The sequence below is a fragment of the Peromyscus maniculatus genome, chromosome 4 (genome assembly GCF_049852395.1).
Source record: "Peromyscus maniculatus bairdii isolate BWxNUB_F1_BW_parent chromosome 4, HU_Pman_BW_mat_3.1, whole genome shotgun sequence".
NCBI lineage: Eukaryota > Metazoa > Chordata > Mammalia > Rodentia > Cricetidae > Peromyscus > Peromyscus maniculatus.
This window is the reverse complement of record NC_134855.1, coordinates 131,235,735-131,262,169: the sequence shown is the minus strand read 5'-3', so window position 1 is coordinate 131,262,169 and position 26,435 is coordinate 131,235,735. Positions and strand designations below refer to the sequence as shown.

Here is a 26,435-nt window from a genome sequence, read left to right as displayed (position 1 = left end):
TGACACAAACAACTTAAGGAAGGATCTGGGCTCAGAGTTTCAGAGGGCTCAGTGCATGGCTACATGGCCCATGCATTTGGGCAGAGCATTATGGTGCTGAGAGCATATGGTAGAAGAAAACCGTTCATTCCATTCCAGAAGGTGAGAGAGGAAGTTTTATGGAATGATCATTTTGTACACTGTGAAAATATGTCTTTGCCAAGGTGCCTTCTGATTGGTTTAATAAAAGAGCTGACTGGTCAGTAGCTAGGCAGGAGATATAGGCAGAATAGCAAGAGGCAGAGGATGCTGGTAAGAAGGGCAGAGTTTTGGAAGTCCAAGCAGATGAACTTGCCATGTTGAAAGAAGGTACCGCCAAGTGGCAGAGGGTAGGGTAGATAAGACCTATGGGTCAATTAACATGTAAGAGTTAGCTAGGAACAAGCATGAGCTATCGGCCTAGCATTTATAATTAATAATAAGTCTCTGAGTGGTTATGTAGGGAACAGCTGACCTGAAAGAACTGATCGGAGGTCTAGACAGAAAACTCTGCCTATAAGGAAGCACAGGAAGAAGCCAGGACAAGATATGGTACCCCCAAAAGGAGATAACCCATTAACTGATTTTCTCCAACACTTCCCTAATTCCTACCTTTAACTACATCCTAATAACGCCAACATATTATGAATACATCAAATGATTAACTTGTTCATTTGATCTAGGTCTCATAATCTAATCACCTCTGGAAACACCGTAACAGACACCTCTCCCAAAGTATGCTTTACTAAGATCCTTCCTAAGCATTTCTCAAAGCTATTCAGTTAACAGGATTAACTATCAGTGTGTTAAAAATGAATCTCTGAATAACAAAGAAAAGTGACCCCACATAGCACTTACAGCTTCTCAGATTGGTTGTTCATGCAAATATAGTTGTGGGTCAAAGAGCCACTTTGAAGAACATGATACTATCTGGAGTTTAGTTGGCACTCAAACATCAGTCACCATCTTTCCTTCCAGATTTAGCTAAGCAAGAAGTGTGATTTTCTCAGAATAAATAAATCTTTCTCCCTGAAGTCTGATCTGAAAAACTGAGTCATTGAGTACAGTTTCTACACCAGCTGACCTCAAGAAAATCTTAAGCATTTCTGAAACTTATACAATCCTAAGGAAACACAGAATATATGGAATCTTTCTCCCAGAATCGGGTACTTTAAAAAATAGTAATTACACCAGGTGGTGGTGGTGCACACCTTTAATCCCAGCACTGCAGAGTCAGGCAGATCTCTGTGAGTTCAGGGTCAGCCTGGTCTACAGAGTGAGTTCCAGGACAGCTTGGACTGTTTCACAGAGAAACCTTGTCTCAAAAAACTTAAACAAATAAATTAGTAATTATAACAAAACTATAGCTTTTCTTTTATTTTACAAATAAGCAACACTTTAGCAATTGAGACATTACCAAACCGTTTGGCTCAAGCTGTCACCATGTCATTCCACTGTCAGTGTTTTCCTAACTGCTATGTTTCCATCTCATTTTCTCACAAGGCTCCAATGCCAGCAGTTAGACTGACAAAATTCAGTTCTTTTCTGGGGCTGAGAATGCAGTTTAGTTGATAGAGTGCTTGCTTAGCATGCATGGGGTCCTCAGTTCTATCCCTAGTATGGCATAAACATAGTATGGGCAATATGTGCCTATAATCCCAGCATTCTGGAGGTAGAGGCAGAAGCATCAACAGTTCAAGGTCATCCTTGACCAACAATATGTTCAAGACCAGTCTAAACTATACGGGACTCGCCCTAAAAAAGAAAAAGGTGACCAATGAGATAGTTTAGTAGTTAAAGGCGCCTGACAACATGAATTTGAGTCCCAGAATTCCCAAATTCCACATACACTGTTATCTTCTGATTTCCATACATGTACAATGTGGCATGTACACTCCCACACATATACACAAATAAATGTTATGCAGATGGGTAGACAGACACAGGTAGTTCAGGGGCTGCAGACATGGCTTAGTAGTCAAAGAGCTCAAACTATTCTTACAGGGTTTCTCTGTGTAGTTTTGGTGCCTGTCCTGGATTTCACTCTGTAGACCAAGGTGGCCTCGAACTCACAGAGATCTGCCTGGCTCTGCCTCCCAAATGTTGGGATTAAAGGCATGCCCCACCACTGCCCAGCCAAACTATTCTTGCAGAGGACCCAATTCAGTTCCTAGCACTTACACTAGTCAGATCATAACCACTTATAAATTCACTTTCACAGAATCTAACGACTCTGGACTCCAAGGTCACCTAAAATCATGAGGCATACGCACATAAAAACACAAATAATTAAGCCGGGCGGTGGTGGCGCACGCCTTTAATCCCAGCACTCGGGAGGCAGAGCCAGGCGGATCTCTGCGAGTTAGAGGCCAGCCTGGGCTACCAAGTGAGCTCCAGGAAAGGCGCAAAGCTACGCAGAGAAACCCTGTCTCGAAAAACCAAAAAAAAAAAAAAAAAAAAAAAAAAAAAAAAAAAAAAAAAACCAAAAAAAAAAAAACACAAATAATTTAAAAAAATAACAATTCTTTTAAAAAAGGCAATTAATCTCTTAGGCATTGTGGTGGTTTGAAAGAAAATGGTCCCAAAGGGAGTGGCATTATTAGGAGGTGTAGCCTTGTTGAAGGAAGTATGTCACTGTGGAGGTAGACTTTCAGGTCTCATATGTGCTCAAGCCCTATGCAGTGAGACAGTTCACTTCCTGCTGCCTATGAGTAAAGATGTAAGAACTCCCAGCTCCTTTTATAGCAAGGTGTCTGCCTGCATGCTGCCTTGCTTCTCGCCATGATGATAATGAACTAAACCTCTGAACTGTAAGCAAGCCACCATAATTAAATGTTTTCCTTTTTAAGAGTTGCTGTAGAGCCAGGTGGCAGTGGTGCACACCTTTAATCCCAGCACTCAGGAAGCAGCCAGGCAGATCTCTGTTTGGTTTCCCGGAAGCTGCCCGGCAGGTCATGGGAATAACGCCGTTGCATCGCCAGTCGGCATCATTAGTCAGCCAGCCTGGTGTACAGAGTGAGATCCAGGACAGGCAACAAAAAACTACACAGAGAAATCCTGTCTCGAACTCCACTCCCCCCAAAAAAGAGTTGCTGTAGTAATGGTGTCTCTTGACAGAAACATAAACACTAACTAAGACAAAGTGGCACCAGTAACTGGAATATTGTGATAGACAGGACCATGTTTTTGTTTGGAATATTATGGACTTTGGTGTGGTGATATACTGTGTCCCCAAAAATATTGTGCACCCTAATAAAGCTTATCTGAGAATCTGAGCAGAAAGCCAGCTACTCTACTAAACAGGCAATGGTAGCACATGCCTTTAATGCTAGCATTGGGAAGGCAGAGATTCATCCAGGTCTCTCTGAGTTCCAGGCCACACTGGGGAAGAGCCAGGCATGGTGACACAGGCCTTTAATCCCAGCACTAACCATGGAGGTCTGGGGGTCTGTACAGACAAACAGGAAGTGATGTAGCTGGGTGGAGAGGAAGTGAGATGCACAAAAGAAAGGCATATAGGCATGGGTATACAGGAAGCAGCTCTCTTTGGCTGAGGATTTGCACATGGTAAGAACGTGCTGGCTTCTTTCTACTTTTCTGATCTCTCAGATTTTACCGCTCTGGGTTTTCTTATTAATAAGACTGTTTAGCAATTGTCTTACACTCTGGGAGTTTGGGTTAGGAAAGCAGTAGAATGTTTAATGGGTCATAGTAACATGGAAGACAGTGGTACTAAAAGAGATTTGAAATGTGAGGTCTGGATCAAGAGGTTTCAGAGAACAATACTACTATGTGGCCTAGAGATCGTTCTTGTGATATTTTGGTGAAGAATGTGGCTGCTTTTTGCCCTTGTCCCAAGAGTCTGTCTGAGACTGAAGTGAAGTGTTTTGGACTAACTCCTTTGACAGAGGAAATGTCAAAACAGCCTAGTATAGACACTGTTGTGCGGTTACTAGTGTTAACTCTAATGAAGATTTATAATGAAAAGGAGCAAGCTGACCAAGGAAAAATATTTGAGGAGAAAAGGAACACCAGAAAGTGGAATGGAGCTAAATCCTATATTCAATAAGATAAACAGATTAAGAAATGGAATAAAGGGAGTGGTTGAGAGAATTCCCAGCCACTCCCCCATGATCACACATACACTGGCAAGATGCTTAGTCATTCCAGGGGCCTTACATCCTACTAATCCATGCGCTTCGTGATCACATAATCTATGTGCATGCATGGCATAGCTACGTAAGCCCAGAAGCAGATGTACAGGGGAATCCATAAAAGCAGGTCCCCCATACCTGCTTCTCCTGCATTTCCATAGGCCTAAGCACCCCTTGTATTCCCCTTCCCCTAATAAACTCTTATACAGAAGACAGGCTGGTGGATCTGAGTTTGAGGCCAGCTTGGTTCAGAGAGCAAGTTCCAGAACAGCCAAGTTAGGCAGTGAAGGTAACTGCTGAAAACAGAAAGCCAGTGAAGATGTAACTGAAAGACCTGAGTTCAAGGTCAGCCTGGTCTATAGATCCAGTTTCAGGACAGCCAAACTTAGGTAGTGAAGATGTAATTGAATGAGGGGGCCACGTTCCAAGCCCAGCAAGCAGCTGAACTTGGCAGCTTTAGCCATGTGGTTCTGGAGTTAAGGATAGAAGAAATAGGCTATGGAACTTGCCTTCATGACTAAGGAAAGCCACTGAGGCCAAGCATGTGTCATAGGTGTCTCTGAATGGAAGCCTAGAGAGGCCATTGTGTGAAGCTGTGAAGAAGCCTGGATTGTCTTGGAGACCTCAAGATGTTAGAGATGCCAGAACAGCTGCTAACAAGGGAAAGAACCGGCCCAAGAGAAAGAAGTGTGTTGCAGTTGATAGAGCTCAATAGAGTTGGAGATCTGAAGACCATTTTGACATCAGACATTGAGATGCAGAGTTTCAAGTTTGCCCAGTTGGTTTTCGGTCTTGCTTTTGGTCTAGTATTTCCTCACTATGCTCTCTTCCCTACATTTTAGAATAGTAATGTATATCCTGTGCTATTATATGTTGGAAGTATGTGATCTGCTTTTTGATTTTGATTTACAGGGGATTACAATTAAGAGATTGCATGAATCTCAGAAGAGACTTGAAACCTCAGACTTTTAAATTAAGTGAGAGACTGCTATATGAGAATATGGGGACTTTTGGAGTGAATGCATTTTTGCATTATGATATGGTCTTTGTGGGACAGGGAATAGAATGTGGTGGTTTGAAAGAAAATAGCCCTCAAAGGGAGTGGCACTATTAGGAAGTGTGGCTTTGTTGGTGTAGGTGTGGTCTTGTTGAAGAAGTGTGTCACAGTGGAGGTGGGCTTTGAGGTCTCATATATGCTCAAGCCATGCCCAGTGAAAACAGTTCACTTCTGTTGTGAGTCAAGATGTAAGAACTCTCAACTCCGAGACTGGAGAGATGGCTCAGTGGTTAAGAGCACTGGCTACTCTTCCAGAGGACCCAGGTTCAATTCCCAGCACCCACATGGCAGCTCAGAACTGTCTTGAGTTCCAGGGGATCTGATGCTCTCACACCAATGTACATAAAATAAAATTGAAAAAGAACGTTCAGCTCCTTCTCTAGCACCATGTCTACCTGCATGCTGCCTTGCTTCTCACCATGATGATATTGGACTAAACCTCTGAACTATAAGCGAGCCACCACAATGAAATGTTTTCCTTTATAAGAGTTGCTGAGATCATGGTGTCTCTTCATAGAAATAGAAACCCTAACTAAGACAGGCATAAAACAGATTCTGACCAAGTCACTGAAAATAAACAAGTTCCCTCTTGATACTAGAGAAGACTGGAAATTCAGACAATTGTATATACCCCCTTTCAAAGGTAGACATTCCCTTGAGAAGTATTCAAGTATGTTTTACCAACTGAGGAGAGGTCCAAACCTCCACCAAAACCAAGCTGCTATTCAACAAACTAGAGCAAATAGTACCAATCTAACTGACATTCGAAACAGACTTCCTACAGCAGAGTAGGTTTATGTAAGTGTCAATCAGTAAGGCTGGTAAGATAGCTGAGCAAGTTCAAAGTGTTTGCTGTACACACCTACCTGTGGTGGTTTGAATGAGAATGATCCTGAGAGGCTCAGATATTTGAATACTTGTTCCATAGTTGGCAGAACTATTTGGGAAGGATTAGGAGGTATTGCCTTGTTGGAGATGAGTTATGGGGGGGTGGGCTTTGAGTTTCAAAAATTAATGTCATTCCCAGAATGTCTGCCTCCCTCACTTGTGAATAAAGATGTGAGCTTTCGGCTGCTGCTCCAGCACCATGCCTGCCTGCCTACCTGATGCAATGCTTGCTGCTAATTAATGACAGTCATAGACTCTAACCCTCTGAAACTGTAAGTCCCAAATAGTCTTTCTTCTCTAAGTTGTCTTGGTCATGGTGTCTTATCGTAACAGTAAAAACATAACTAAGACACTAAGCACCTAGGTTTGACTCCCCAGAACCCATGTAAAAGTGGAAAAAAACCAACTTCACAAAATTCTCCTTTCACCTCCACAAGTATCACACACACATACCTCCCCCCACAAATAATAATAATTAAAACAGTTGAAGAAAGAAGTCAATAGCCAATAATGCCAAATATATCACAAAGAACAAGAAAGAAAATACCCACAGGTAGCTTGCTTTTCATACAGAACAGCCTACTCTAGACACTAAAACAGCAAAGTCTTACTAGTGTTTAACCCAGAGTATTCAAAAGAGCTCTAAGGTGCATGGAAGATGCCCTAGGAGCTTAAGGCATGAAGTGGCAATAATAGAAAACATGAGAAGATGCCAGTCCCTCATTATTGTTTCAATTATAGCAATTTAAGTCTCCATTTATATTTTACAGTTCCAGTTTATGATATAAAAGGGCCTTACATGTTTCTGAGCTATCAATTTTAACTACAGTGTTAAAACAGAAGTTTAAGTAACACAAGTGCTTTGCTGCAACTCTGATCTTGATGGACTTCTACCCCAATGCTCTAGTTTTCTTTTGAGACGTGGTCTTGAGGGCCTCAAACTCACTATGTAGCTGAGAATGACCTTGAGCTCCTGATCCTGCCCCTCTACCCCCTAAGTGTGAGATTACAAGGAGTGTATATCACCACACTCTGCTTTCAGTGCTCTGACACTACCATACACCAACCACTCTTCTAACACAAAAGGGAACCAACATTAAGAAATGTCAATAAAATTCAAGGAGACTCTAGAAACCCAAATCAAACTGGCATAACAAAAGTTCCCATCTCAGGATCTGAAAATTGCTACGATAATGTTACCATACTCAAAGTCACCTGCTTTGTACATTCCCTCTTGCTTATTTCCATTTCCATTATAAACAGAATATGCATGTTTTAGGTTATTTTTTCTTACTGTTCAAGTTAATATCTAAGAATATTTTTTCTTGCCCCCACTGGAGCAGTTGTACTCAAAGCTATGAAAGAATCTGCTAACATTTGAAGTCAATCTTGGAGCTGGAGAGATGGTTCAGCAGTTACAAGCACTTGTGGCTGCTCTTGGAGAAAACCCCAGTTCAATTTCCAGCACCCACATGGCAGCTCCCAAGTATCCTGAATTCCAGTTCTAGGGGATCCAATGTCCTCTTCTGACTTCTGCATCAGGTACATACATGATGCACAGACATACATGCATGTAAAACCCCATACATATAAAGTAAAATAAAACACAACAAATCTTTGTTGGAACTAAAGAAATGGCTCAGTAGTTAAGAGCACTACCTGTTCTTACACAGGACCCATGTCTGGATCCCAGGGACTACATGACAGCTCACATCCATCTGTAACTCTAGTTCTAGGGGATTCTGCCCTCTTCTAACCTCTGTAAGTACCAGGCACACATGTGGTGCCCTTACATACATGTAAGCAAACATTGATACACTTAAAATAAAAATAAAGCTTAAAGAAAAATCTTTGCATTTTAGATAAAATTGACATTGAGAAAAATGAATTGACCAAAAGTTGCAAAACCTGAAGAAAAACTCTTTTAAACTGACATAAGAGACACTAAATTCGAAGATGTGTCCTGGATTCTAGTCCCTAACTCAGCTAGCTATATGTACTGTCATTCAGAGATGATTATAGATACAGCATTTCATCTGCTGGGTGTTCATTTTCAATCTGTAAAGTGAAAATAGACTGGATGACTTGACATTCCTTCCTTAAGATTTTAGGATTTTAAGCATTAGAAAGAATGCCTTCTTTTCTCCCTAAGAGTTATAGGAAGTACAAAAGGTATTGTCTAAATATGTTGATGTATTTTTTTTTTTTTTTTGGTTTTTCGAGACAGGGTTTCTCTGTGTAGCTTTGCGCCTTTCCTGGGACTCACTTGGTAGCCCAGGCTGGCCTCGAACTCACAGAGATCCGCCTGGCTCTGCCTCCCGAGTGCTGGGATTAAAGGCGTGCGCCACCACCGCCCGGCATGTTGATGTATTTTTTAAAATGATTTGTTTTTATTTTATGTGCACTGATGTTTTGCCTGCATGTATGTGTATGTGGAGGTGTCAGATCCCCTGGAACTTGAGTTACAAATAGCTGTGAGGTGCAATGTGGGCGCCGGGAACTGAACCCAAGTCCTCTGAGAGAACAGCCAGGGTTCTTAACCACTGAGCCATGTTTCCAGTCCCAAGTTGATGTGTTTTAAATGAGTTTCTCCCCACAACAATCAAAATGATTACAGTTTAAACTCTACAAAAGAGCAATATATTTTTAAAGATACTTAAAATGTTTAAGCTCTTTATTATTATACCTTTTGATATTGATTTATTGGGAAAGAGGCTCTGTGCATGCACCTATTCTCCAGCACCTCTGTGGGGGTCAGAGAACAAGTTCTCTTCTTCCACCATGATAATCGGGAATGGTGGCAAGCACCTTTTACCTGCTAAGACATTACGCTGGCTTAATGTTATATCTTTCTTTAGCCATTAAAAGAAACCAGATTGTAGCAATAGCCTGGGGAAGACAGATTGACTTCTAATGTCAGCAGACTCTTGAATAGATTTTGGTAAAACTGCTCCAAAGAGGACAAGAAAAAAATTTCTTAGATACTAACTTGCTAAACAGCAAAGAATGTAAACAAGCATGTTGTTTATAACTCACAGAAACAAGTGGGAGAAAATACACAAATCAGCTCAAGACTCTGTTAACACCATCTTCTAATCTTCTTTCAATTAGGATACTGTCAGATTAGACACCAAGCAACAAGATGTAACCAGATTTCCAGCCAGTGGTTTTGCCAAGTGTAAAGCCAGGTTTGAGACACTAACTTAGGACACAGTTGTCTATAGGATGGTTATTGATTGATCAAGCAGAAGTACTAGGCAAGCAGTTCAGAGTAGACAAGAGCCAACTAGGAAAGCGATGTCATCTAATCTGCATTTTAAAAGGGACCACTGCTTATCATGTACCTACTAAAACTCAAATGAACTCTGATACTGCTTTTCAAATGGCAGTGGCTATAATTTTATCCTATCTGAATCTAGACTCTATACTCATTCTTTCCTTTGTATTTAATGATAATTCTGAACCGCTGGTATGCAGGTGTGTATATAAATTTCAATTGTAAGAATGCAACAATTAAGCTGGGTGGTGGTGTACTCCTTTAATCCCAGCACTTGAGAGGCAGAGGAAGGAGGATCTCTGAGTTCCAGGCCAGCCTAATCTAGTTTGGGGCCAGTCAGGGCTACACAGAGAAACCCTGTCTAAAAAAAACAAAAAAACAAAAACAAAATCAAACAAGCAAACAATAAAAGAATGCAACAATTATCTCCATAAATTTCCCCTTTCCTTTTTCCTCTAATAAAAATTGCAAGCTGGGCGGCAGTGGCGCACGCCTTTTATCCCAGCACTCGGGAGGCAGAGTCAGGTGGATCTCTGTGAGTTCGAGGCCAGCCTGGGCTACCAAGTGAGTCCCAGGAAAGGCGCAAAGCTACACAGAGAAACCCTGTCTTGAAAAACAAAACAAAAACAAAAATTGCTGCTTTTGCTTGTGTTTGCCCTAATAATAGGGATTCACATAGAATCTTATAGAGTCTAGGTCAGTACTCTACCCTGAACTGTTTCTCTATCCCAAATTGTTCACTGTTGTTGTGATTATATACAACACAAGCACATGTGCAGGTGTGCCCATGAGGAGGCCAAAGGATCACATTGGTTTTTCCGCTCCATCACTCTTCATCTCATTCCCTTGAGATCCAGTCTCTCGCTGAACTTGTAGCTAGGCTGGCTAGGCCAATAAGCCCAGCCATCTTCCTGTCTCTAACCTGACAAAGTGCTAGGGTTATGGACAGGCATTCACAGTCATGACTAGCTTTTTACAGGAGTGTTGGGGATTTGGAATCAGGACTTTATGACTGCCTAAGAAATGCTCTTACCTATAAGCTATGTCCTCAACTCCCCAAACAGGTGCTTTTTGTAATGTAAGAATACATAAGTGTAAGTCCTCTATTTCTTTTTGATGTTTTATTATTATTTATTCATTTTATTTTATGTGTGCTTTGCCTGCATGTATGCCTGTGTACCAAATGCATGCTTGGTGTCCATGGAGGTTACAAAAAGGCGCTAGAACCCCTGGAACTAGAGTTATAGAACTAGAGTTACAGAAGGTTGTGAGGACCACAAAGGTCCTCTGCAGAGCAGTCAGTGTGCGGAACCACTGAGCCACTCCTCTAGCCCTCTGTCTTACCAAGGTGTGTTTCCATATTGGTGACAGTGTAAAGCTGGGCATGCTAACAATCCCAGCCCTTGTAAGACAAAAGCAGAAGGATCACATGTTCCAGGCCAGTTTGGGCAATCAAATTAGTTCAAGGCCAGCTTGGGCTAAAAAGACAGACACTGTCTCCAAAACAAGAATATTCTATGAAACAGAAAACACAGCAATTAAAAACTAATTTAAAAAGATGTATCCCCGGGCTGGAGAGATGGCTCAGCGGTTAAGAGCACTGACTGCTCTTCCAGAGGTCCTGAGTTCAATTCCCAGCAACCACATGGTGGCTCACAACCATCTGTAATGAGATCTGGCGACCTACATGCATGCTTGCAGGCAGAACACAGTATACATAAAAAAAAAAAAAAAAAAAAAAAAGAGATGTATCCCCAACACAGCAAAATCTACTAACTGAATTCAACAAGCAACAGGAGCCTAAGCATATATACCACTTTAAACAAAACAAAACAAACAAACAAAAAAAAAAAAGACAGGGTCTCATGTAACCCAAACTCAGAATGGCCTTAGTATGGAGCCAAGGATAACCCCCAATTCTTGGTTCCTACCTCAACTTCCATTGTGCTAGGATTACAGGCACTCATCACCATGAGGGGCTCATCTGCTTCCAGATATTAATATAAATTATTGTTTGGGTTACAAGGAGAATTTTACCTACTTTGTTGCATTTCCTCTTACATTTATATGTACTGCTTTAGTAAGTCAAAAACATAAAGAAATTACCCAAACTGAAATTCTATCAGAATCACAAGATATGAGCTATATGCCTGAGGTAGCTCTAGGAATAGTTTTATTAAAATTATGAAGCTAGGCGGTAGTGGCGCACGCCTTTATCCCAGCACTTGAGAGGCAGAGCCAGGCGGATCTCTGTAAGTTTGAGGCCAGCCTGGTCTACAGAGCGAGATACAGGAAAGGCACTAAAACTACACAAAGAAACCCTGTCTGGGGGGGTGGGGGGGAGAGCACCTATACATAGTGGCACACAACTTTAACATCAGTACTCTGGAGACAAAAGTAGGCAGATCTCTGTGAAATTAAAGCCAGCCTGGTCTACACCCTGCCTCAAATTAAAAAAAGAGAAAGGAAAAAAAAACAATTATTTATTATCACATGTCAAATAAGGAATTTTTGTTTTTGTATACGTTGTCTGTGGGGAACAACCCCGGGACGTTCAAGTGTCATACATCTAAACTATACTCACAGGGAGACATCGTAACAACACAAGAAGCTGGACTTAGTAGTTCACTTGTGCAATCCCAGCACTTGAGAGGCTGACACAGGTGTGTCCCCACAAGTTCAAGGCAGGCCTGGGCTTCATAGAGACCCTGTCTTTAAAAAAAAAAAAAAAAAATCAAAGCAAGGGGCCCACACAAGATTGCTCAGTGGCTAAAGGCTTGCCACAAGCCTGGCAACCTGAGTTGCCTATAAAGTCCTCTGACCTGCACATGTGTGCTATATGAGAACATATAAGCTTTTAATACTGGCAGATATAGGCAGATCTCTGAGTTCAGGACCAGCCTGGTCTATATATCAAGTTCCAGCCCAGCAGGAACTACATAATGAGACCCTGCCTAATTCATAAACAGACAGACAGAGGGTTGGCAGTGTGGCTCAGGACAGAGTTCTTGTTTAGCCTGCAAAGGGCGCTGGCATTGATTCCCAGCACAAGTAGAGGGGGAAAAAAGAAAACGCATAACCAAAACAAGGAAAAAAGTCTAAGTCAAACAAAACAACATGACTATAATCCTATCCCTGAGCAGTCAAGGCAGGGGGACTGGCATGGGCTAGAAACCCACACTTTCTCAACAGCAGACAGAGGCAAAACAAACAAACAAGTCAAAACTACTAGCAATAAATATTTAGAAAACATAACAAAAACCTAAACATGAAAAATATCCGGGCTGGGGACATATAGTTCGGTGGTAGGGCCATCTACCATGTTATAGAAGGTCCTGGGGTCAATTATCAGCCCCACAAAACTAACATAACAGAAAGTTGCCTGGCTACTTAGGAGGCTGAACAGAGAGAATTTCTCAAAGAAGGATCATTGGAGCCTTAGATTGAGGCTGAGCACAAAGCAAACTCCTACTTCAACAAATAATTTATGTACACAAACTTACTTGAAATAACAAGTTATATAATTTGTATTTATTCAGATATTTAAATTTTTTGAATTAATTGCTTACCAAGTAAACAAAATTCATAAGAAAGTTTGTATATAGGCATTTAAAAATACATTATGGAGCACTAAAGGATCAGCATTAAATGTTTAGTTCCTTTGGTCGCCAAGTCATCTTATGTCTAAATAGGGTTACTCAACTAAGCCTACTACAATAAAATTGGCCCACCTCCTGCTTTCATAAATAAGCACTTGTTTAAAGGTTGAAACGGGCTGCCGAGATGGCTCAGAACTTACAAGCATGTCTACTTTTTGCAGGGGATGGGATCTGGCTCCCAGCACCCACACGGCAAGCTGCTAACAATCTGTAACTCCAGTCAAGTGCCCTCCTCTGGTCTCTGCCGGCCCAGGCAAACATGATGCACACGTACAGTGCAGGCAAACACGATGCATGTGTATATGTGCAAGCAAACATGATGCATGCGTATATGTGCAGGCAAGCTCGCACATAAGAGTAAACCCTGCATGCGTGTATATGCAGGCAAACCCACACCTAAGAGTAAACCCTACATGCGTATATGTGCAGGCAAACCCACACATAAGGGTAAACCCTGCAAGGCATGGAGACACACACCTTTAACCACAGCACTTGGGAGGCAGAGGCAGGCAACCTCTAAGAGTTCGAGGACAGCCTAATCTACATGAGTTTTGGCCAGCCAGGGTTACATAATGAGATCCTGTCTCAAATCAAAATAAATATTTGGAAAACAGCCTCCTCAATTTGCACATGGTGCATGGCTGTTTTCCTGCTACTGTGGTGGAGCCACAAGAGCCACTAGGCCAACAAAATCTAAATTATCTATTAGCCTGTTATACAGAAGTTCTCAGACTGTGATCTAAATGATAGCCAAATATATCAAAAATGGCAGAAAAATAACTGCTTGCTCATTTCAGCCCAATTATTTAAGGTTTTTATGAACTCCTTTGTAATTAATGTCACTTAGTAAATGTGACATTCACATTGTGGTTACTTTTCATAGAGTAGGTATTACATTAGTTGCCCAGTAATTCATCCCTCACAACATTATTACAAACAAAATCCTCACTAAGGCACATTTGCAATTATCACTATATATATTTATCTTTCAGTTGCATATAACCTACTAAGGTACAGACAAGCAAAGCTGAATACAGAAACAACAGCTGATATAACTTAATAACTCCTAACAGTCTATTCACACTACAGCATCTCAGAGTACCATTAAGGACAAAATTATCAGTGTTATCAGGACTGCGTACCAGGAAAGACAATCCATCACACCATTCCAAACCCAGCAGGCTTCTTTTATGCACATTAAAAAATTTGAGAACTGGCCAGGCAGTAGTGGTGCACGGCTTTAATCCCAGTCTCAAAATAAATAAATAAGCAAACAATAAATAAGTAAATAAGTAAATAAATAAATAAATAAATAAATAAATAAATAAATAAATAAATAAAATAAAGCAGAAATATTGTCAGATGTGAAGAATGAACCAGTTACTAAAGCCAGGCATAGTGGGGCAAACCTTTAATCCTAGCACTTTGGAAGCAGGTAGAGCTCTGAGTGTGAGGCCAGCCTGGTTTACAGAGCAACTGCCAGCACTGCCGAGGCTACCCTGAGAATTTCTATCTCGAAAAACCAACAAAGGCTTTGAGAACCATTGCACTGAAAGATAATTTTACCTTGAGTGTGAAAAGGCTGATTCGGCCAGGCAACTTATAAAATAGCCCTTCTCCTCCTCTCGAGTTGGAATGTAGCATGGCATTGAGGCACGCAAGAGGAGATGTCCCACTGGAAAACACGAAAAGATGGAAATGGATCACAAAAACCGGCTTCTACTTACCAACCCCCTGCCCCTCCTCCAATTCATTTTCAAACCAAGAGGTAAACAAGCAGTGCAGGAGCAACGACCCCACCCATCTATTACGGAAGCAGTAGAAGACGAACAACTGAAGTCCACAGAAGCCACTCAGAGGGTCTAGGCTATAGTGCGTGACAACTCAGGACAGGCCAAGCCCATCTTCAGTGTTTCCTGACAATATAAACCCAATTCTCAAGAAATCTAGAGAGTACAGCAGTTAAGAGTGCTTACAGCAAGCCAGGCCTGGTGGTGCACATCTTTAATCCCAGCACTCAGGAGGCAGAGGCAGGTGGATCTCTAAGTTTGCGGCTAGCCTGGTCTACAGAGTGAAGAAACTTGTTCCTGTCTTGAAGAGGGGGAAAAAAAAAAAAGAGTAGGTTTGCTGCTTTCAAAAAGGACCAGAGTTTGGTTCTTGGTACCTGTGCTGGGTGGCTCACAATCTGTCAACACTAAGCTACCTATGCCCTCTTCTGACTTCTGAGCGATACATGGCATACACACATACAGACTCACACAAATTAAAAATGAAAAATTTCCAGGGGGCTGGTGAGATGGCTCAGGGGTTAAGAGCACTGGCTGCTTTTCCTAGAGATCCTGAGTTCAAATCCCAGCAACCACATGGTTGGTCACAACCATCTGTAATGAGATCTGGTGCCCTTTTCTGGTGTGCAAGCATACACACAGAAAACCGTATACATAATAAATAAATAAAAAAAAAAGGGCTTAAAAAAAATTTCCAAGTCGTATGTTAACAAATTTAAAACATATTATTTTAACCAGGTACACTGACTCGTTCTTGTAACTTCAGTACTCAGGAAGCTTACATAGGAGGCCTGCCACAAAGCCTAGGCCACATACTCAGTTCCAAGCCACTCTGGGCTATATATGACAATCTGCTCAAAACAGAAACAAATACACCTTAATAAAATTTTACTATTACAAATAAATGTTTTCAGCTAGGCTTAGTGGTGCACGCCTTTACTTCCAAGCACATGAGAGGCAGAGGCAGGTGGATCTCTGGGAGCTTGAGTCCAGCCTAATCTACACAGCAGAGCTCCGAGATAGCTAGAGCTATATAATAGAGCCCCCGTATCAATTAACATTTAAGAAAAAAACATAAGTATTTTGGTTACTAGGACCAAAGAGATGGCTCAGCAGTTAACAATACTTGCAGCAGAGGACTGGGGTTCAGTTTCCAGCACTCATATCAGGCAACTCACAAGAGCTGTCAGTAACTAACACTAACACACACACACACACACACACACACACACACACACACACACACACACACACACACACACGTTCTTGGTCAGGGAGATGACTTAACAGGTAAAGGCTCCTGCCACCAAGCCTGAAGACCTGAGATCTATTCCTAGGGTATGGTAGAAGACCTGAACCAACTCCTGTAAGTTACTCTCTTACCTCTACACCCCCCTCCCCAATATCCACATAAAGTAAGTAAAATGTAATAAACACTTTGAATAAAAAACAAAAACAAGTTTCCCAGTAGCTACATTGTAATATGTTATCATACTCAGGACATTGCCACATAGCTATATGAAAATAGCAGACTCAATGGCACTATATCCCCATAATATGCTCATACTTTATTTTTGCACTTGAATGTTTTCTAATAAAAGCACACAAAAAACACGGTATTTGATTTTTCTTTGTATGAAAGGGAATGGGTAAGTCTCATCTAGACACTTCATTTATAAAGAAAAAGGCCATTAAATGGATTTAGTGTAAATAATGTTTAAACACCTAACTAGATGGTATATTAAGTTCCATGGTCCCTGCCACAACAGTAGGTTACAAACTGACAACTTCATGAGACAGAGGACACTTACTGAATCTTAAAACAGAAAAATGTGTCAAAAAACAGACAAATGTTAATACTAGGAGTCAACCTATGCATGTTTTCTTCCCTTTCCTCACTATGTTAAAAAAATTATCTTAAGCCCCTATTTTTTTAAAACTAGCAACCTAATTTACATAGTGTTAAAAATAAATTGAGTGTAAAAAAGCCATTAAAAAAAAAAACAATTATTCTGCTTTGAAACACACTGAATGCTAAAAATAACTTTAACAAAAAAAAAAAAAAAAAGTCACTAAAAGCAAGCTGGTGCAGAATCTAGACCAGCAAATGGCTGTGCTAGCATCTCCTACAAGGGGCATAACACACTGGCAAGTCCCTTCTGTGATTCCTACATGCTATACCTATGTACAGTGACAGAGCTGCTCACTCATCCCAAATACTACAATTCCTAGAACAGCAAAAAACAGAAACAAGAGACAAATTTACCTTCTACAGGCATAGTGATCCAACAGTAGGGCAGACATCAGCATGATGGGAAATAGCCCATAAAAACAAAAATAAAGCACAATTAGTACATTGCAAAGTTCATAGGTACAAGTAAAATAGATGGGCTATAGGCAACCCTAGGCATCCCTCCACACAAAACATTAAAAAAATATGTGATCTGAGGAAAGTGAACAACTTTTATCATTTCAACTGGCTATAGTTTGATTAGCCACACAATATACTAACTGCTTAGGACTGGGGAGAAAAGCTCATTCAATAAAGCACTTGACAAGCAAGCACTCAGACCAGACTTCATGCCCCAAAACCCACATGTAAAAATTAAAAAGCAGATGTGGTAGCCAGGTGCTTGGAATTCCACTGCTGGACAGATACGACTTGGTAGCAAATCAGTACAGTCTAATGGGCAAGCAGTAGGTCCCAATGAGAGACTCCCTTTCTCAAAAAGCAAAGCAGAATGACATCCAAGGTTGTTCTCTGGCACACACACAAATATATACACACCATGCATCTGCACATACATAAACATGTATGCAATATCCCCCATTATCAAAATGGTGCTTGTTCCGAGTCCCCAAAAGGGACTGCTGTTATATAGACTCCTCTTTCCTCACTTATATTAAAGTGGCAGGAGGCAGGGAGATGGCTCAGTGGTTAAGAGCACTGGCTGCTCTTCCAGAGGACCTAGGTTCAATTTCTAGCTCCCACCTGCATGGAACTCTAGTTCCAGTGGTTCCAATGTCTTCTTCTGGCCTCCATGGGTACTGCATGCACACAATGCACAGACATACACTCGGGTAAAATACACACCAAAACAATTTAAAAAAATTTTTTTTAGCTAAGCAGTGTTGGCACACACCTTAATCTCAGCACTCAGAGGCAGAGGCAGGAAAATCTCTTGAGTTTGAGGGCAGCCTGGTTTACAGATGAGTTCTAAGACAGCCTGGGCTACAGAGAAACCCAGTCTTGGGGGTAGGGGACAGATTTTCAAAGGGGTTGGTATAAACGGTGAGAAGAGGAAAATCAAAGACAACCCCTGGTTTTCATGCCTCCAATTATTTATTTCTGTTTCTCTCCAGGAAAACATTATAACAAATTCAAGGTTACTCATTAGTACATTTTAAAAAAATGATTTATTTTTATTATTTTATGTGCACTGATGTTTGCCTGCATGTATGTCTGTGTTAGAGTGTCAGATCTTGGGGTTACAGACAGTTGTGAGCTGCCATATGGGTGCCAGGATTTGACCCAGAGTCTCTAGAAGAGCAATCAGTGCTCTTAACCACTGAGCCATCTCTCCAGGCCCCTCATTAGTACATATGTATCACAAAAGACTAAATCTGCTAGTTGTGGATGGTGTGTGCCTGTAATCCCAGCATTTGAGAGGTGGAAACATTAGGAGTTGAAGGCAAGCCTCAGCGGTACAGTAAGTTGGAAACTGCCCTGGGCTGCAAGAAACTGTCTCAGAAAACAAGAATGGTTAAATCTTTGAGTACCCAGAGGGTTTTATGCCACTGAGACCACCCTTAGATCCAAAAGGACAAGACTTCAGTGGTGGGGCAAAGAAAAGTAGAGAGAAAAGAGCATATATTGGCTTACTCCTTCTCTATTACTAAAACTTGTAAAATAAGAGTGTATGAGAAGCCAGGACAGTAAGACCTTATCTTTAAAAAAACAAAACAAACAAAAAACAGTATACTAGAAAATGTGTCCGATTCCATTAAAGAAAAGTAAGACCCTAACTCTAGCTGTAGGTCAAGATCTGGTTGAGGTCTTGTGAAAGACACTATTTCTAATGAAAATAAATGGATGTCTGCCCAGTCCACTCCCACCCTCCCCTCAGGACACAGCACACTACCATCAGATACACAATCACAGACAGACGGACAGGTTGACTTACTACTGCACAGCACAGATACACGTCATTTAAGCAACAAGAGCAATACAAACCTCATTTCCTTTAGTCCTTCTGCCTCTATGACCTGCAGAATCTGTTTTGGTGTCATTGGAGCATCCGAGTAGTTTTCTAACACCTGAAGAAACATAAACGTCCTGACTTCAGTGTGAAAACTTCCATTGCATTCAATCTGTACCATGGCCAGTAGTTCTGCTATGAGAATTGCCAGTGCCAGATGAGATTTACCACAATCAAAATCACTTTGGTGTGGGGGTGTGGCTCAGTGGCTGAAGTACAAGGCCCTGGGTTCTATCCCCAGCATGACATTAAAACAATCACTTCAGAAATCACACTTTTTTTTTTTTTTAAATTTATCTAACTTTATTTTATGTGTGTTGGTATGAAGGTGTCAGATCCCCTGGAACTGGAGTTAGAGACAGTTGTGAGCTGCCATGTGGGTGCTGGGAATTGAACCCAGGTCCTCTGGGAGAGCAGCCAGTGCTCTTAACAGCTGAGCCACCTCTCCAGCCCCCAGAAATCACACTCTTATCAGTATATTGACAGTTAAATGCAATTAGATAAAAACACCACAATTAGGTAAAACATTCTCATCTTCAATTCTAAGGATAGCTATTTAAACATCTACGTGTAATAAATAGTATGCAACAGTAGCAGCTCTGGTAACTGCACAATTTTATGTTAAAATACAGAATATAGACAATGTGTGGTGGTGCACACCTTTAATCTCAGCATGCATGAGGCAGGTGGATCTCTTGTGAGGCATGTCTCAAAAAATAAAAACCAACAAAAAAAATATTGCTGAAAAATATGTAAGATGGAAATTCATTCAAATTTTCCTTTCGGAGGAACTTTCAGGCCAAGTGTGGTGACTCATGACTTTAATCCCAGAAGAAGCAGACAGATGTCTGTGGGTTCAAGGCCAGCCTGGTCTTGAGCTACATAACGACATCCTGTCTTAAAAAAAAAAAAAAAAATAGTTTTGACTAGTACCCATATGGATATGTGTGTATATATACAGTTTTTTGTTTTTGATACAGTGTCACTATGGAGTCCTAGCTGGCATACAACTCATTATGTAGACTAGACCAGTCTCAAATTCATAAAGACCCACCTGCCTCTGCTTACCACATGTTGGGATTGAAGGTGTACACCCCCATGCTGGGCTGTATATTCAGAGACAACCTAGGTTAACTCTGAAATTGCCATACAGTCATGCTGGGATTACAAGAGTGTGCCGTGCCTATCTTCAGCTCTGAACTTCTGGGTTAACTGCCACAGTACATTTTGCCACTTGACGACACGAAGCTGTGGTTCTATGTGTAACTGACATAACACACAGTGAGGAACCTAATGCCCTGCTTGTGTTAGTTCATCTGTGACTAAGTCAGCACTTCCCCAGCAAGTGCCGTTCTCACTGAGAAGCTGAGCTGTTTCAGAAATGTTCCTCTTCTAAGGAAAGAAAAATAAGATGTCATCATCTTACTTTCTACACCTGTGCAGCTGCTTCGGGTACTCCAAGCTAACGTGTGTTAACACCCAAGCTCTCCCTGTCTTCACAAAAAAAAAAAGGAAGGCTACAGAAGACCTTATCACTAAAGGAAATCTAGGTTTGGAGAAGTGAGCACTAAAACAAACTCCTGTTCTTCCTCCTGAGACTCTCTCCTAATTTTTACATTGCTCTTGGATAATGTGTTAATTACAAACACTGCTTCTAACTCTGATGAATCTGATCCTGTCTACCTCTAGTCCTGACTTCTGTCAAGCTTCAGAATCAAGTAGCTCTGTCTGACTCATCAGTCTAGCTGTCCATTCTTCATGTGTGCTACTCTAATTCATCTCAGCAACTGTAGTTTGTCCCCTCTCAGCCCTATGCTTTCTCCCTATATTCCTTACCTTGGTTGGCACTCAAAACCTTTCTAATCACCTAACTCAGCAACACACACATGGCATCCTTCTCTCTCATCCACCTGGTTCACCACCACAGCCAATGACCCAACTTAACAGCCTCTTCCATAATACCCTTTAATACACAGGAAGGCCCTGGGGCCGTTTTCCTAAAATCCACCCCTATTTGTGGTTATCCCCCATTTAAAACCACAGGGAACACCTGCTTTGTGCCAGGCCTAATTCTAGGGACTCAGATTCTATGTTTATCATGTTTCTATGATAATCCATTCAAAATCATCCTCAGCGACTCTGACTGTCACTCCACACGCAGCAGAGGGTAAGTTTCCAGAGTCCACCCTATGCCCCACTAAAGCACAGGCTTTAGAATCAGACAAGCCAAGATTTAAATTCTAGTCTCTAACCTGAAACAAGAACCTACCAATCTGAGCCAAAGGTCCTCTCTCACTCTTCCTCTCAGGGTCACTTTTCAGATTAGAGAGAACGTAAGTAGGGACTTGTAGGTGCTCATAGGCTGGGCATACAAGGCCTCCCAATCAATCACCTGTCTGTCTCCCCACAAGACTACCTCACTGACACTGCACACTTCTGTCCCAGCAATTACTCTTTGTTCCACCCCAATTGCGTACTTTGCAAATATATTCACACCCATGTATTTTTCCCCCTCCCTCAGCCATTCTTTTTTCATCAACTCCTGTATGTATGGCCTCCTCTGGGATAGGCCTCCTTACATTCCAATATAACCCTTCAAGACTCAGCTTAGAAAGTACCTTCCTGGCCAGGCGGTGGTGGCACACGCCTTTAATCCCAGCACTCGGGAGACAGCCAGGCAGATTTCTGTGAGTTCAAGACCAGCCTGGTCTACAGAGCGAGATCCAGGACAGGCTCCAAAACTACACTTAGAAACTCTGTCTTGAAAAACCAAAAAAAAAAAAAAAGAAGAAGAAAGAAAGAACGAACGAACCTTCTTCTGGAAGCAGTCCCTGATCTATGCCAGGCAGACTCCAATCTCTTTTAAGGTATTTCCACTGTTCCACAGTACAAGTAATTATCTCCCAAGCCTGGATACTTAGTGAGAAACTAATCATATTTATTAACAAGAAGCAAAAACCAATATATCCTTTAAATCTGTGCATTTCCAGAAACACGTATACCTGTAGTTCTGTTCATGCATTTGACCCACCCCCAAACTATAAGTTCCTCCTCTTCATAGTCTAAGATTACCCAAATGCCACCTGGGAAACCGACAGTAAACCTTAGTCCATGCTACTCATGTTCACTGTCACAAGATACATCTCTTTGACACTAGCTGAGCTAGCACATCTTCAAACACTTTTTTGGGAAGCATGATTCTGAAAAAAATATCTACCAATTATTCAAATAGTAGCCAGGAAGAGCTTGAGAATCTTAAAACAGAAGAACGAAAATTCTACAGAGAAGTTACATCTAAAGATAAAGTATTCATTTTCATTAAAATTGCATATACCACTAGCTTCCGGAACAATCAAGCAGTGTTCTATTCCCAGTCTTTCTCTATAGACTGCACATTTTTTGAAGGAAAGAAAAAAGTATCTCTTCTACTTAAAAGGAAAAAAAATGTTTGATGTAAGAATGGTCAGCCATGAATAAAAGCAAGACAGGAATCTATTTAAGAGTTGTACACAATTTAAAAGGAAATCTCGTTGGCTGTTTCTCCCAAATTGTTAACAAGCTGGCAAATTAATCCCCCTCCTCTACTTCCAACAGCTAGAAACCATACCAACCACACCGTAAGGCCATCTGAGAGAAAAATGTCCACTTCTTAAAAGTAACAACTTCAAAAAAACCCATCTGCAGGGGTATGCTACTCTACTGGAATTCTCAGCTTTCCTACACCAAAACAGATTATCTTCTTGCCAATCTGAGCCAGGTCAGGAGCAATTAGAAACTTCCACCTGACAAACGCATGTGGTCACCACACACACTCTAAATTCAACTGTTCAAAAGTAGTTAAGAATAATCCTGTTACAAAGTGAACTGCCCTGCCGTTGTCTCTGCTTGCCATATCTCTCTTTGCAGGAAAAGCTAATAAACTCCCCAGCACTCAGTGTGACAGGACTTTTTTAAATGGGAAGAAGACTCAAGTCAACCTCCCACCCCCACAAAGACACAGAAAATTCTAAAACACAAGCCACATAAAAGATATGCAAAATTGCACACCACATTCCCACAAGTCCTCTTTCAAATGTACAACTACACCACAAAGAAATTCCTGTTCAGATTACTATTTTTAACTGAAGAGCCAAAGAAGAAAAAGAGAAATAACTTACTTAAGATAATTGAGTTTGAAGGTGAGCCAATGATAAAATAGAAATAGCAACCTTAACCTTGGAATTCAAACCACAGTAAATTTAAGAACCTAAAGAGGCTTAAAATAACAGCCGATTCCAAATTGCTAGAGCCTTTCAACTAATAAGAGCCAAAAGAGCTTTGAGACAAGATTTTTAGAATTGTCAGGACATAAATAACACGGGATTTGAAGGTACTTTCCCCTACCTCTAACAAGTGGGATTCTGGCAAGCAAATTTTCTTTGAGTGCCCAGAGTCATAAACACCTGCACACAGAAACTCAGAATTTCAATCAAGAGTCAAGACTCAACCTCCGTGGTAAAATAAAATGTTTCATTTCCTAGGCTCCTGCAGGCCTAAATTTGTCTCCAGGTGAAGCATCGATGAAGAAATCTCAAGTTCCAAGATTGAAAAAAACTAGCCAAATATTCTAGTTCTGATTGAATAATTGGGGGGGGGAGGGGGGAGACAGGACATGACACAACACGGACACCACCACCAAGGAGTTTCAATTTTTATAGGCCAGACAAAAAACAAACCGAACTACAACCTTCATACAAACAATCCCAGTTTCTGTTCCCAGGGTAACAAGATGATCAGGATGATCATGATGATCAGGAACATCAGTGGAAATTCTCTGCAAGCTCAAACAGCCTGGTTAAATCAATAACTAGCTTTCATGAGTCCAAGAAAGACAAAGGTGCACTCTAGATTTTTATCAACCGCCAACACTTTTAAGGCAGAACTCACTTTTCAGTAAAAGGAACAATAAGAAAGCTGAGCTGCACTCCACCATTAAAACTGAATTATAACAATTACATATAAAATACAGGGCGTCAACAGACAAGTAGGATGCACCATAACCTTGCACTATGGCGCCTGAGGAAGTGACATCTCCGAGAGAAGTATAACCTATTAGGACTGTCATCAGCAATATTTTATAAGAACATGCCCCAAGTCTTTCAGCGTTGTATTTTAATTCCAAAAGGAAGTGGTCTCACAAGTTCACAAACCCTCTGGGCAGGCAGCTAGCTCAAGCACAAGCCATCAATTTACTTTTTTGTATGTGTGTCTCGCTAAACCCTCTCAACAGGAGCCTCTGTATGAACAGACATACATTCTTTGCAAAGTGTCTTCAGTTCCTCTGCAAAGAGCCTACCTCTAGTGCAGTCACAGCGGCTCAGTGTGATCTGAATGTCCACGGGCCACCGGCACAATAATCCCTTAAGCAGTTGGCTAAAGTAATGTTTCTAAGCAGAATCTCGGGTTCAGTGTGTTTAAAATGGGTCCTAGAGCACCGTTTTTAAACAAAGTCCCCAGGTATATTCCCGCTGGGCACTCAAGTTTGAGAACCGTGGCTCAGGGTTCAGATTGGTCCGCAGCAATTGCTTGCCGACACACACACCTGGTTTAAATTGCCAACGCTCTAAATGCTTCCCATGTCCTTGAAACCAGGGGCGCTTGCCCACCCCCGCGGTGTCCACTCACCCACCCCACTGCCCACGAAGTAGTGAGGGGGAAGCACTTCCGACCCTGCCCGGAAACCTAACTCCGGCCCATGAATAAACGGCGCTTCCCGGGACCCCCTGCCGCGGCCAACGTGGGGGGAGGGGAGACCGGAGCCTAGGCGCTCCCAGGGGAGGAGACGCTTGCCAGCTCGCCCCTCCGAAGGAATTCGGGGGGATGGGGTGGGGGGCTGGGGGGTGGCGGGGGAAGAGAAAGGCGCCCCGGCGGCCCACCCCGGCCGGGGACCTCCGGCGCTCCACGCCCGGGCGGCCCCGCCCCCTGCTGCGGTGGGCAGGGCCTCGCCCCTCCCCCGCCCCGGGGAGCCGCGCGGGAGCCCACCCCCTAGACCCCCCGCCGCGGCCCCCCGGGCAGCTCGCCTCACCAGGCGCGCGGCCTCGGCCCACGTGCGCTCCTTCTTCCTCTTCTGTTTGTCCTTCATCCTCCTCCTCCTCCTCCGCGGCGGCGGCAGCTCCACGCGGGACCTCCGGGCGGGGCGGGCTGGGGCGGTGGCGGTGGCGGCGCGGGGCTGGGGTGGTGGAGGAGGCGGCGGCGGCGGCGGCGGCGGGGGTCGCGTGGCGGCGGCGGCGGCGCGTGGGGAGAACTCGGGCGCGGCCGGAGAGGGGCGGGCGCACCGGGACCGAGTGGCGCGAGGACCCGGCGCGAGGGCGGCGGTGGGGGAGGGGCGGCGGCTCCACACGCGCCCGCGCTGCGTCAGTCGCCCACGGTGGCGGCGGCGGCGGCGGCGGCGGCCCCGCGATGGCTAAGGAATGCGGCGGCTCCGCATAACCACGGGGTCAGAGGTCACGGCTCCGGGCCTCCGCTTTCCCGCGCTGCTGAGAAACCCAGACCGGACTAGTGGCGGGCCGGGATGGCGAGACGCAGCTTTCCCTTCGACGCTCTGATCCGTGCGTGTCTGCCGTGGGTGTGTGTGTGTGTGTGTATGTGTGCCCGCGTGTGTGTGAGAGAGAGAAGAGTGAGGAGGGGGAGTGTGGGTTTTTTTTTTTTTTTTGAACAAAAACAAACCGAAAGGGTAGCTGGGATTTGTAGTCCTTACTCGCTCCACGGCCTCCCCCACTCCGGAAGAAAATGGCTGCCTGAAGTGCTTGGACCACATTTCCCGTCGTGCTCCGGTGCCGTGTTTTCCGCCCACTCTCTTCCGTACCCCGCTGTGCTCCGAGCTCGGTAAAGAAGGGGGCGGGAAGTCGGTCTTGAAGGGATGGGGCGGGGTCTCGCGAGGTTCGGGAACTAGCGGAGCCCTGAGGGTTTCTGGGAGGTGTTGCTGGGAAGGGGCGGTGGCTGGATTCCCCCTGGCCGCGTTTAACCCGTTCCGAGCTTTTTGGGTACTAGGGGCGGGTCCAGTGAGGGTGAGGATCCGGAGTTAGTAATCCACTACTCTGCTTCCACTTTGGGCCTCCCCCTGCAGAAACAGTTCTCATCTGCACTTCTAGTGGGTGACAAGCAGCAGGACTTTCCCTTTTGGTCCACCCTTGAATGACTCAACTGGCGCATAGTAATAAGCAAAGAGACACTCATATCAGTAAAACGGTTATTTCTCGATTGACCGACCTAGACGGTTAACCATTTCCTCTTGTACTTGCGTACCGCTATGTATTTGCCGAGGGTGCACCTGCGGTCTACAGCAGAATTGCTGTCA

The 26,435-nt window shown here is 42.9% G+C and overlaps 1 protein-coding gene across 7 annotated transcripts in view; it reads right to left on the bottom strand.

Moving 5' to 3' along the window:
• Asxl1 (ASXL transcriptional regulator 1) overlaps positions 1-26,119 on the bottom strand; it is a 76,819-nt gene extending 50,700 nt beyond the window's left edge. The window contains exons 1-4 of one of the 7 annotated variants that reach the window (XM_076570885.1): positions 25,164-25,792; positions 19,075-19,157; positions 14,620-14,728; positions 8,483-12,106 (exon numbers count right to left, since the gene is read on the bottom strand). In XM_076570885.1, the coding sequence (XP_076427000.1) occupies positions 12,092-12,106; positions 14,620-14,728; positions 19,075-19,157; positions 25,164-25,220 (264 nt within the window). In that variant the 5' untranslated portion in view covers positions 25,221-25,792 and the 3' untranslated portion in view covers positions 8,483-12,091. Of the gene's footprint in view, positions 1-8,482; positions 12,107-14,619; positions 14,729-15,029; positions 15,389-17,106; positions 18,926-19,074; positions 19,158-24,434; positions 25,051-25,163; positions 25,793-25,835 lie in introns of those variants that run through there. The other 6 variants (XM_076570884.1, XM_076570879.1, XM_076570880.1 and 3 more) reach the window with 6 other exon arrangements.
• Positions 26,120-26,435: the final 316 nt, after the last annotated feature.